General features: G+C 30.7%; 1 protein-coding gene across 1 annotated transcript; it reads right to left on the minus strand.

The window, feature by feature from the left end:
- Positions 1-8,026: 8,026 nt before the first annotated feature.
- LOC137616067 (facilitated trehalose transporter Tret1-like) lies at positions 8,027-13,808 on the minus strand. Its single transcript, XM_068345744.1, has 4 exons — positions 13,531-13,808; positions 11,584-11,719; positions 10,385-10,584; positions 8,027-10,187 (listed from the first exon to the last, which is right to left on the minus strand). Exons 1-4 carry the CDS (start codon positions 13,564-13,566, stop codon positions 9,096-9,098), a joined length of 1,464 nt encoding a protein of 487 aa, XP_068201845.1. The 5' UTR covers positions 13,567-13,808; the 3' UTR covers positions 8,027-9,095.
- Between the last annotated feature and the right edge of the window lie 664 nt (positions 13,809-14,472).

Here is a 14,472-nt window from a genome sequence, read left to right on the forward strand (position 1 = left end):
ATTATATTCTCAAGATAGAGCTATTAGTAATCGTATTCTCAAGGTAAAGCTACTAGTAATTATATTCTCAACATAGAGCTATTAGTAATCGTATTCTCAAGATAAAGCTCTTAGTAATTATATTCTCAAGATAAAGCTATTAGTAATTATATTCTCAAGATAAATCTATTAATAATCATATTCTCAAGATGAAGCTACTAGTAATTATATTCTCAAGATAAATCTATTAATAATCATATTCTTAAGATGAAGCTATTAGTAATTATATTCTCAAGATAGAGCTATTAGTAATCGTATTCTCAAGATAAAGCTATTAGTAATTATATTCTCAATATAAATCTATTAGAAATTATATTCTCAAGATACTGCTACTAGTAATTATATTCTCAAGATAGAGCTATTAGTAATTGTATTCTCAAGATAAAGCTATTAGTAATTATATTCTCAAGATAGAGCTAATAGTAATCGTATTCTCAAGATAAAGCTACTAGTAATTATACTCTCATGATAGAGCTATTAGTAATCGTATTCTCAAGATAAAGCTATTAGTAATTATATTCCGAAGATAAAGCTTCTAGTAATTATATTCTCAAGATAGAGCTATTAGTAATCATATTCTCAAGATGAAGCTACTAGTAATTATATTCTCAAGATAGAGCTATTAGTAATCGTATTCTCAAGATAAAGTTACTAGTAATTATATTCTCAAGATAGATCTATTAGTAATCGTATTCTCAAGATAAAGCTATTAGTAATTATACTCTCATGATAGAGCTATTAGTAATCGTATTCTCAAGATAAAGCTACTAGTAATTATACTCTCATGATAGAGCTATTAGTAATCATATTCTCAAGATAAAGTTACTAGTAAATATATTCTCAAGATAGAGCTATTAGTAATCATACTCTAAAGATAAAGTTAATAGTAAATATATTTTCAATATAGAGCTATTAGTAATCGTATTCTCAAGATAAAGCTATTAGTAATTATATTCTCAAAATAAATCTATTAGAAATTATATTCTCAAGATAGAGCTATTGGTAATCGTATTCTCAAGATAAAGCTATTAGTAATTATATTTTCAAGATAGAGCTATTAGTAATCATATTCTCAAGATAAAGGTACTAGTGATTATATTCTCAAGATAGAGCTATTAGTAATCATATTCTCAAGATAAAGTTACTAGTAAATATATTCTCAAGATAGAGCTATTAGTAATCATATTCTCAAGATAAAGTTACTAGTAAATATATTTTCAATATAGAGCTATTAGTAATCGTATTCTCAAGATAAAGCTATTAGTAATTATATTCTCAAAATAAATCTATTAGAAATTATATTCTCAAGATAGAGCTATCAGTAATCGTATTCTCAAGATAAAGCTATTAGTAATTATATTCTAAAGATAGAACTATTAGTAATCATATTCTCAAGCTAAAGCTACTAGTAATTATATTCTCAAGATAGAGCTATTAGTAATCATATTCTCAAGCTAAAGTTACTAGTAAATATATTCTCAAGATAGAGCTATTAGTAATCATATTCTCAAGATAAAGTTACTAGTAAATATATTTTCAATATAGAGCTATTAGTAATCGTATTCTCAAGATAAAGCTATTAGTAATTATATTCTCAAAATAAATCTATTAGAAATTATATTCTCAAGATAGAGCTATTAGTAATCGTATTCTGAAGATAAAGCTATTAGTAATTAGATTCTCAAGATAGAGCTATTAGTAATCATATTCTCAAGATGAAGCTACTAGTAATTATATTCTCAAGATAGAGCTATTAGTAATCATATTCTAAAGATATAGTTACAAGTAAGTATATTCTCAAGATAGACCTATTAGTAATCATATTCTCAAGATAAAGTTACTAGTAAATATATTTTCAATATAGAGCTATTAGTAATCGTATTCTCAAGATAAAGCTATTAGTAATCGTATTCTCAAGATAAAGCTACTAGTAATTATATTCTCAAGATAGAGCTATTAGTAATCGTATTCTCAAGATAAAGCTATTAGTAATTATCTCAAGATAGAGCTATTAGTAATTATATTCTCAAGATAAAGCTACTAGTAATTATAATATCAAGATAGGGCTATTAGTAATCGTATTCTCAAGATGAAGCTATTAGTAATTATATTCTCAAGAACGAGTATTAGTAATCATATTCTCAAGATGAAGCTACTAGTAAATATATTCTCAAGATAAAGCCATTAGTAATCGTATTCTCAAGATAAAGCTATTAGTAATTATATTCTCAAGATAAAGCTATTAGTAATTATATTATCAAGATAAATCTATTAGTAATTATATTCTCAAGATAAAGCTATTAATAATCATATTCTCAAGATAAAGCTACTAGTAAATATATTCTCAAAATAAAGCTATTAGTAATTATATTCTCAAGATAAAGCTATCAGTAATTATATACTCAAGATAAATCTATTAGTAATTATATTCTCAAGATGAAGCTACTAGTAATTATATTCCCAAGATAGAGCTATTAGTAATCGTATTTTCAAGATAAAGCTACTAGTAATTATATTCTCAAGATAGAGCTATTAGTAATCGTATTCTCAAGGTAAAGCTACTAGTAATTATATTCTCAACATAGAGCTATTAGTAATCGTATTCTCAAGATAAAGCTCTTAGTAATTATATTCTCAAGATAAAGCTATTAGTAATTATATTCTCAAGATAAATCTATTAATAATCATATTCTCAAGATGAAGCTACTAGTAATTATATTCTCAAGATAAATCTATTAATAATCATATTCTTAAGATGAAGCTATTAGTAATTATATTCTCAAGATAGAGCTATTAGTAATCGTATTCTCAAGATAAAGCTATTAGTAATTATATTCTCAATATAAATCTATTAGAAATTATATTCTCAAGATACTGCTACTAGTAATTATATTCTCAAGATAGAGCTATTAGTAATTGTATTCTCAAGATAAAGCTATTAGTAATTATATTCTCAAGATAGAGCTATAAGTAATCGTATTCTCAAGATAAAGCTACTAGTAATTATACTCTCATGATAGAGCTATTAGTAATCGTATTCTCAAGATAAAGCTATTAGTAATTATATTCCGAAGATAAAGCTTCTAGTAATTATATTCTCAAGATAGAGCTATTAGTAATCATATTCTCAAGATGAAGCTACTAGTAATTATATTCTCAAGATAGAGCTATTAGTAATCGTATTCTCAAGATAAAGTTACTAGTAATTATATTCTCAAGATAGATCTATTAGTAATCGTATTCTCAAGATAAAGCTATTAGTAATTATATTCTCAAGATAGAGCTATTAGTAATCGTATTCTCAAGATAAAGCTACTAGTAATTATACTCTCATGATAGAGCTATTAGTAATCGTATTCTCAAGATAAAGCTACTAGTAATTATACTCTCATTATAGAGCTATTAGTAATCATATTCTCAAGATAAAGTTACAAGTAAATATATTCTCAAGATAGAGCTATTAGTAATCATACTCTAAAGATAAAGTTAATAGTAAATATATTTTCAATATAGAGCTATTAGTAATCGTATTCTCAAGATAAAGCTATTAGTAATTATATTCTTAAAATAAATCTATTAGAAATTATATTCTCAAGATAGAGCTATTGGTAATCGTATTCTCAAGATAAAGCTATTAGTAATTATATTCTCAAGATAGAGCTATTAGTAATCATATTCTCAAGATAAAGGTACTAGTGATTATATTCTCAAGATAGAGCTATTAGTAATCATATTCTCAAGATAAAGTTACTAGTAAATATATTCTCAAGATAGAGCTATTAGTAATCATATTCTCAAGATAAAGTTACTAGTAAATATATTTTCAATATAGAGCTATTAGTAATCGTATTCTCAAGATAAAGCTATTAGTAATTATATTCTCAAAATAAATCTATTAGAAATTATATTCTCAAGATAGAGCTATCAGTAATCGTATTCTCAAGATAAAGCTATTAGTAATTATATTCTAAAGATAGAGCTATTAGTAATCATATTCTCAAGCTAAAGCTACTAGTAACTATATTCTCAAGATAGAGCTATTAGTAATCATATTCTCAAGCTAAAGTTACTAGTAAATATATTCTCAAGATAGAGCTATTAGTAATCATATTCTCAAGATAAAGTTACTAGTAAATATATTTTCAATATAGAGCTATTAGTAATCGTATTCTCAAGATAAAGCTATTAGTAATTATATTCTCAAAATAAATCTATTAGAAATTATATTCTCAAGATAGAGCTATTAGTAATCGTATTCTGAAGATAAAGCTATTAGTAATTATATTCTCAAGATAGAGCTATTAGTAATCATATTCTCAAGATGAAGCTACTAGTAATTATATTCTCAAGATAGAGCTATTAGTAATCATATTCTCAAGATATAGTTACTAGTAAATATATTCTCAAGATAGACCTATTAGTAATCATATTCTCAAGATAAAGTTACTAGTAAATATATTTTCAATATAGAGCTATTAGTAATCGTATTCTCAAGATAAAGCTATTAGTAATTATATTCTCATAATAAATCTATTAGAAATTATATTCTCAAGATAGAGCTATTAGTAATCGTATTCTCAAGATAAAGCTATTAGTAATTATATTCTCAAAATAAATCTATTAGAAATTATATTCTCAAGATAGAGCTATTAGTAATCGTATTCTCAAGATAAAGCTATTAGTAATTATATTCTCAAGATAGAGCTATTAGTAATCATATTCTCAAGATAACGCTACTAGTAAATATATTCTCAAGATAGAGCTATTAGTAATCATATTCTCAAGATAAAGTTACTAGTAAATATATTTTTAATATAGAGCTATTAGTAATCGTATTCTCAAGATAAAGCTATTAGTAATTATATTCTCAAAATAAATCTATTAGAAATTATATTCTCAAGATAGAGCTATTAGTAATCGTATTCTCAAGATAAAGCTATTAGTAATTATATTCTCAAGATAGAGCTATTAGTAATCATATTCTCAAGATAAAGCTACTAGTAATTATATTCTCAAGATAGAGCTATTAGTAATTATATTCTCAAGATAAAGTTACTAGTAAATATATTCTCAAGATAGAGCTATTAGTAATCATAATCTCAAGATAAAGTTACTAGTAAATATATTTTCAATATAGAGCTATTAGTAATTGTATTCTCAAGATAAAGCTATTAGTAATTATATTTTCAAAATAAATCTATTAGAAATTATATTCTCAAGATAGAGCTATTAGTAATCGTATTCTGAAGATAAAGCTATTAGTAATTATATTCTCAAGATAGAGCTATTAGTAATCGTATTCTCAAGATAAAGCTATTAGTAATTATATTCTCAAGATAAAGTTACTAGTAAATATATTCTCAAGATAAAGTTACTAGTAAATATATTTTCAATATAGAGCTATTAGTAATCGTATTCTCAAGATAAAGCTATTAGTAATTATATTCTCAAGATAAAGTTACTAGTAAATATATTCTCAAGATAGAGCTATTAGTAATCATATTCTCAAGATAAAGTTACTAGTAAATATATTTTCAATATAGAGCTATTAGTAATCGTATTCTCAAGATAAAGCTACTAGTAATTACATAATCATTGATAACTTGTAGACTCTGTATTTGCGTAGGGAATCATTTGGGCTCATGCCATCTGCGCTTGCATTTTTCCGGCAAATTAGAGATTCTGTTATCGGAAAATTAGTATATCCAACTTGCATGACAAAATTTTGGAGAATTATGTTTCTCTGAGATTATTTTTTTTACATTTACCGCAATACACCTCATTTTCGACGCTATGAACTTAACTTTGTATGTATTCAAAGTGATATGCCGTCATCAATAGTTACTATCTATTATTCATTATCTGTTATACAAGGTTAATACTTACCATTCGTTACTAATTAACCTTCCAACAACAACAGCTACTTTCTCTCACAATCACTGCAAATCAACTAATAAAGAATTAGGTCAGCAATATTTGCCACAACATTAAAAATTATCAAATTAGATTTTGGTAATAATGTATCAAGAATCTTCATTTAACCTCTCTCCACAGCTACTAAATTACAAATGACTTCCTTATTTCTTCAGTGTCGGACCGACCTTCCTATTGAAAGTGTCTACTGGGCTCCTCACCCCCCCCCCCCAAAGTAAAAATAATGAATTTTATCAATCATCATCTCCTACGCGTATTAAAGCAAAGGGCCTCGGTCAGATTTCGCCAGTCGTTTCTATCTTGAGCTTTTAATCCTATTCCTCTCCATTCATCCGCTCCTACTTCACGACTCATAGTCCTCAGCCATGTAGGCCTGAGTCTTACGACTCTTCCAGTGCCTTGTGGAGCCCAGTTAAACGTTGGTTGAACTACTCTCTCTTGGGGAGTGTGAAGAGCATGCCCAAACCATCTCCATTTACCCCTCACTATGATCTCATCCACATATGGCACTCGAGCAATCTCGCTGATAGTTTGATTTTTAATCCTGCCTTGCCATTCAACTCCCATTATCCTTCTGAGGGCTTTGTTTTTCAATCTACTAAATCTATTGGAGATTGTTGCATTGTCATACCATGACTCATGTCCATACAGTAAAATAGACCTCACTAAACTGTTATATAGCCTGATTTTTATATGTAATTTCAGGCGACTTAATTTCCAAATTTTACTTAACCTAGCCATTTTCTTATTTTTTTTTTTCAATCTTTCCTGAAACTCCAATTCTATAGACCCTGTATTAGAGTTCATAGTTCATTAATATTTAAAGGATTCTACCTCATTAATTCTTTCCCCTTCCAATGATATTTGATCTTCCATTGCATATTCTGTTCTCATCATCTTGATTTTTTTTTCTATTTATCTTTGTTCGATAATAACTCAATCAATTTTAAAGCGCTTGCTTTCAAACTTGAGTAGCGTTGTGACCCATATGGGGGAAGTATAGATCAAGAAAATCGTGCAGGTGTATGCAGCGCCCTCTATGCACAAAGCAAAAATCCTTTATTTCTTGTGTTTGTTTACTATTGCTTCTTTTCAGTAAAAATGGTTTAATTTCGGTTTTGCCCCGAATGCAGTTGATGAGGAAGTTGATATTTGATGTTATGTGTGAATAATTTATGTGAAAGTTAGTCCTTAACAACTACGATTACCTACCTATGAGTAAAATTTAGCAAGTTCGTATTACACCAGTATTTTCCTTTTTAGGAGTTTAGAGTTAGCAGTAAGCATACGGCATGTGATGTGCAGTCCTTTTCCATATTATCCTAGTTACTAATTGTGAACAAGAAAGTATAGCGTTTTTTTATGTTACACTATAAATTTGACAGGAACATTTACCGCTAAGCGTTTTAGGATGCTAGACTTTTAAGTGTCTTGAGAACTCTACTTCCGTATCATGGTTATATAGCTTTATGACCTTGGGTTTGATGGGCTGCCCCTTTTGAACGAACCTATGAGACTGGATATTCCATCGCTTGAGTAAGAAGGAAACTCATAAACTTTAGAGGTAGGAATCATCTGAATGAACTTTGACGGGTTTAATGAAATTTGAATAACGATAGGTAATTTGCACTTAGCTCTTTTTCTCAGCCTAATAGAACTGTTTAAGAACAGTCATCTTAAGTGTCATCTCGAGCACCTTTCCTCATAAACTATGGTCACACTTTTTCTTTTTTATGGCTATCAGTCATAAAGCCGCGTTGATCTGGTAGTAAAAACTAGTACTCGACTGGGTCTGTGATATAAAATATATATACATTTTTAAATATTAATAGATACCCTGGATAACAAGTTGTAGAACAGGTATCAATTCTTAAAAGAATATTTCCTTGAAAGAATATTTCCTTAAAGGTACATGCATGTTGATGATATTTTTACTTCCTAAACGACGCTGTTAGGTGGGGCAGAAATATTCAGTTAAAACAATTGCTAATTTCATTTTCATCAAAAGGTAAAAAGAAAAAACCTTAAAAATTCAAGTTGTATCTTTATTGACATGGAAATTGTTTTTGTAACAAACATACGGATATAGCCAAAAGTTAGAATAGCAAAATATATACAATATAAATAAATATTCGGATAAATATGCAAGTCAATAAATAGTTTGCAACAAAGTGCCGCTCTTGATTTGTGAATGAAATGGTAATGCGGATGTGGTATTTACGTAATGATTAGATATTGAATGATAGTGGCAGATTATGATTGAAATAGAAAGAAGTATTTTTGTTTCGGTATTGCGTGAAGCATTGTTACAAATTCCAAGTTAATACTAACTTAAGACGTGTTCATTCATCTGTTCTAGAGTTATTATTCCTGAGAAATTAGAGATATGATTTACGTTGCTATAAGCACGTGATTTATTTGATATTGAAATGTTTAAAAATTTGAAAGAAAAGTTGCTAAACAACTGAGTATTTTGTGTTTAATGATTTATAACACTCATTCTCAGAAGCAAGTAAATGTAACGAACAGTTCAGCATTTAACAAAGGAAGGATTTTCGAGTTGGTTCATATACCACTTGGCAAAAGAACAGAGGTAATGTTGTAGATTACTTACCGAGGTTCACAATGTTATGAAAAAATGAACTAATTTGATTTGCTAAGACAACGCTTGCGTGTAGCTCTAAGAGTGAATAGAAAATTATATTGTAATTGGTAAAGGTGGGGAAGATTCTTAAGAATCTTGGATGTTTCGAGTTTTATAGTTATTAATAGAAATGAATTAAGATGGAATGTGCTGATGGCAAACTTGTGTTCGTTTGACCTGTGCTAAGTGTCTCTCTTCATTGTGCTCTCTGGTCAAAGATATAAAAAGCATATCTAAATTTTCGTGGAATATTAATGTGAAACACGCCACAATTGATGAGGAAACATTGTTACTCAAAAATCTATTAATATGTATTCTTGATTTTTCTTTTTATTATAAGGGTTTCCAGTCTTCACAGACGAGGATCACGGTATGATAGTTTCCGTAAAATGATAAATTATATGTAATTTATATATATCTTGCTCGGTCAATCAGTTGAAAAGGTGGAGAGCAGTATCTATATTTATGTTTTCGTGTTCTAAACAGAGCTAGAATTGTTTTGATTTTCTTTACTCTGTTGAATTAGCGGCCAAGGAAATTTCGAATTTTCTTTCCACAAAAGCTCAATATCTTGTAAGGTTTTTCCTTTGGTTTCAGGTAAAACGAATATTACAAAAATTCCAAAAACCAAACATCCAACTGATGACACTCCATACTGAATATAAGTTTCTATTTCGTTTTGTAAGTAGGTGAACGTATAAGATAAAGCAAAAGCTGTCAGCGCGCAAGTTGAAACGTTGATGGCACACCCTACTGCTCTTACTTCGCTTGGCAGTATTTCGGTAGATAATAGCCAAGATGATGGCCCTATTCCAGGAGCATAGCCAAGCATATACACCAGCAGTGCTACTGAAGGCAGCAAAGATCCATCACCAATTCCCTCTCCCTGGTCCCTGAGGAAAAAATATGTACAAAGGGTAACATTAGCTATACCAGCAAGTGTGATTCCGTAGATTAGAAGTGTTTTTCGTGGAAATCTGCTAAGTAAAAGGGATCCCCCAATTCCGCACACAACCCTCGTAAGACTTACAATAACTGAAGCCCACTGTGATATAATCGTAACACCTGCTTTCTTGAAAATGTCAACCATGAATATCATTATGTAGGTGTTTCCTGTAAGTTCTTTCAAGAAGATCACAACTGCTCCCAAAATAAGTGGAACAAAGTTTTTCTTTTTCTTCATCACCTGGAATGAGTGAGACATAGATAAATTCTGTGCATTTCCTTCTAGACTCCCTTCAATTTTCTTTAATTCATTAGCTGCCACTTCGTGGGAAGACCTCAGAGCAGTAAGCGAATGCAGTGCTTTATTCATTTTACCATTACGAGCCAACCAAAGCGGTGATTCCGGTGATATGAGAAGCCCCACGAAAGCCGGAAGTAGAGTCACTGCCGGGAGTAATATCATCAGTGTTGACCAGTGAAAGAAAACTCCAAGGAAATAGCAGAGCAGGAAGCCGAGAGAGGACCAGGCGTCTGTGAGACTCGTGAGAAAGCCCCGTAGTCTTGAATCCCCGATCTCGCATGGGTATTGGCAAGTAGCAGGATTGGGAAGAGATGCAAGTGTACTCTGTAATAAATGGTCGGCAGATTTTCTTAAGTACTTTGGATTTATATATCAAACCAATAATTATTTCAAATTGAATATACATCTGAATAAGCTATAGGGACACCTTCATTTTACATAAATCTCAGTTTTCAACGACGTGATTTATCATGAAAAATTTATGGTATGTTGCAAATCCTAAATGGAAGAACTGGTCTTACCTGAAGAACTCTAGCTGTTATTAGTAAACCCTTTGCAGATACCAGTTCTTGAACTGATTTCCATGAAGTAGTGTGCATAAGCATAAATGTCGTAATGAGCAGTGGTATCATCATCAGTTGAAGGCGACGTGGTCCAAAACGTTCTGCTAAAATCCCGCCAAGAAGTGTTCCAGGTATTCCCATCAGAATAGGGATGTTTGCTTGTCATCATAAAAAAAGAATATAGTAGGTAAAGTAACATGGATAATTCAACACGACATCAAGTACTCCTGCGGTTTTTCCTCCTCTCTGCTGATTTCAAGTGAAAAGTGTCTCCAGTCATTGTGGCAGCCTTTGTTAGTCTTGTTCTTTAGAGTGTGAGTGAACTCATGGCTTGTAAACTGTTGATAAATCTATGATATTATATCGACAATAATTACTAAAGTCCTACTCATAGGGGTCACCATGTGTTATTGGTTCACCTGTAGTTTTCATGATGAACTTTGCCCTTTTATCTTATATCTTATAAAATGCTTGGAAAAAATACCCTGAACGTAGTGTACTTCATTTCAACGTGTCGTAGTTTCAACAGTTCTTGGATATTTTGTAAGTTATTGGGACCTATAATTTTAAATGTTATGCTTAAACGAATTCAATATCCGGTTGAATTATCCTTAAAGACATAATTCGAAAATGTTTGGAAACATCTCTTGTGGAGTTGATGCTTTACAAATGACTCTGGATGGCATTAAATCCTTTTTATGTATTAATTATGCGATTATAAAAAAGTATATATATATATATATATATATATATATATATATTTATATATATATATATATATATATATATATATATATATAAATATATATATATATATATATATATATATATATATATATATATATATATATATATATATATATATATATAAATATATATATATTTACAATAATGCATCTGAAAATGTATGTATATGTATTTTTCTGCTAAATATTATTGTGAAGATTTAGTCACATGATGTGTTTTTTTCTGTTGTAGATATGCACCCCTTTTAAAAATCTCTAGCTCCTGCCCAGTGTATTTTAGTGATATTATTCAACTGATTGTGGAAGTCCTTGTCAATACATAGCTGTATTTCTTCCTGCATTTTGGACATTACGAAGAATCTATTAATCATTTACATTGCTAAAACTATTCATTCGATAGTTAATACATACCGAACCATGAACATTCTTCCGGTGTTAGATAAAGTTTATCTCCAGGTCGTTTAAAAGAAGCCAAGGCTTTATGTGAAACTCCCCAAACTGTCATAAGACCACACAATACTAAGCCAGATGATGCTGCGGCCAAGATCTGTTTTGAAGAAATACAAAATCGTTATAAAGGATTGAAAGTTTCCTTTCGCTTATTAGTGTTATACTAGTCATTTTTTCTTAACAATGTGAAGTGGAATTACCTTTTGGCTTTCTAATTTCATTCTATTTTTTTTCCAAATAGGCATTCATCAGCAGCAGTAAAATAGCCTCCTAACAATATTGAATTCTGTGAGTATTTTTGGTTGGGTACTAAAATACAGCGCAACACACACAAATACACACGCATATACACACAGACACATACAGACACACACATACATATATATATATATATATATATATATATATATATATATATATATATATATATATATATATATATATATATATATATATATAATACATATATATATATGTGTGTGTGTATGTACATGTATTGAGGCACTTCCCCAATTTTGTTGGGGCATCCAACATAAGAAAAAGAACAAAAGGGGACTTTTCCTCTCTTCGCTCCTCCCAGCCTGACAAGGGATTCAGCCGAGTTAGGATTGTACTGCTAGGGTGCCAATGGAGAAACTCTTCACTGCTTGCAACAACCTTCCACCAATTCCATATAACCTCATCACATTCGTATTTTAAACGTTTGTAGGATGTAGGTCATGAATTTGTCATTTAAGTTTTTTTCATATTGCATTTCAAAACCTTTATAATTACTGGTTACGTAAACTCTCATTAACTTTAGTGATGCTATACTTCTCGAAGTCAGTGCGAGGCATTACAAAGATAATTCCTTTTGATAATCTTAATTATTTCAGGTCTGTCTTATATAATTAATGTTGTTTTCAGCTGAGGGCAACGAGTTGAATTTATGTTGGAATTCCATTTGTTTTCTTTTATTTTTTCAAAGAAAATTTTACTTTCCTGAGATCATGGATAATTGATTACAACATAATATACAAGACGCCTAGTGAAATCCCCTGAAATGAGCACCCATACCAAAGAGTAACGAGCTGATTAAAGGGCTGCAAATGATCGAGTTGGAATTGAACTCGACAAAGGTAAACAACAGGAACTTCATATTTTTACCGAGATTAAGGAAATTCACAAAAATAAGAAAGAAAGAAAAAAAAACTACCTTTGCCCATATAACTTTTCGAAATAGGTTTTGTTTCATGACAATTTTCGATTAAGTACGCAATTTGACTCTCGTTAGGATTTACCCTTTGCTAAACCCCACCAAACACTGCTACAACAGGATGGACTGGTCACCGGGTGATATCCATAACCTAGCAAGCATTAGCTAAGAGCTGCAACACAATGTCTTGCGTCCATTGGCTAATTCGATATAACATTATCAAGTCGGTTGATAAGCAGTTCTTTCCACCTTTATCTTAAAACTTTACTCTTGTGAAGAACACTTCAGAACATCATGTTGAATTCTATCGCATGCTGCACTCTCACACTGGCTGGTTGAAAAAGCTCATTCACTATAACTTCTTCTGATCCCTTAGTTCGAAGCTAATAGGTCGTCCTTCCTCCACAGACTTCAGATTCCTGAACTATATTCGGCAACACATTTTTCCACTATTTGTCTCCAGAAACCAGCCTCCATAAAAAGGGGCTAAATATTTTTCTTCTTGTGATGAAATTCTAACTTTACCGTTTTAATCCATAGTCCTCGACCCTTTCTACATTTTTCTCCATTGATGTTGCAATAAATCGTGTTTTTTTTTTTTTCACCTTCCACCAAATCTTTCATATGCATTCGTCTACCGCACATTAATTCCAATATAAATAGATGAAAGGAAACAAGTATATCTTTCAACTAGCCTACGTTAATCTACTAACCTGTTTAAATTTTGAGAGTATCTCCGAATGTACCATGTTTCCGTATTCACTCACGTAAATAATCTACTTATTACTGATTTCACCGATGGGTCGTATCCCAAATAGAATCTCCGATTTGTTATCCAGTGTCACAAAACGAGAGTTGTCTGATATCCACCTGGGTTGGGATTTGGGTATGGTCTGCGCCCTTATGGCAACAGCTACCTATGGCATGGAAGTTTTGCTTTGGACGAGTCAGTGCATTGAACGGCTCAAGTCCGGCTTAAGATGATGTTACTTCCTCACCTTCCTAGAGCAGACTGTTCTCTCTTAAACGACGCGATTTTCATCACCCGCCGGAAGGTTAAAGGATGACGATGAGACTTCCTTCTAACCAAGGGCACTCTCTTTTCAAAGGGTATTTCTTTCATATAGTTTCTGGATTGACTACTTCCAGTGCACTTATCCTTTACCGACTTTATTCGGGGAGTCCATTTATTTAACATTCTTTAAATTATGTAGTACTTCTCTAAATGTCGTAGCCAAAGGATTTCAAGGAGTTACTGGACTAGTTTTTATAGTAGAACTGGTAACTGCTATTATCGCTGTGATATCATTTGCGGAAGTAAGGTGTTACGTAGAGTCTCGTAATGGACAAGACCTAAAAATAGACCGGAACAATTTTCTACTGTGCGGATAAAAAAAAAAGTCACTTCCCTTGAAGGGGTGAGCTTTTTTAGAGGAGTATCATTTTTATTTTTAGAAGTGTTAGTACTATTAATTTTATGGTATATATGAAGTATATATCAAAAATTTTGTCTGAAGTTGTTTAAAATTAGGCTTTATCAAATATCAATGTTTAGAAATTATACAAAGGTAGTTAATACTATTTCCTCCCATTTTCGCGGAGAAAATGATCTCGGTGACCATTGAAATGACCTTGCTAGAATTCAAGACTGCTGG

Source organism: Palaemon carinicauda, chromosome 22, assembly GCF_036898095.1.
Source record: "Palaemon carinicauda isolate YSFRI2023 chromosome 22, ASM3689809v2, whole genome shotgun sequence".
Taxonomy (NCBI): domain Eukaryota; kingdom Metazoa; phylum Arthropoda; class Malacostraca; order Decapoda; family Palaemonidae; genus Palaemon; species Palaemon carinicauda.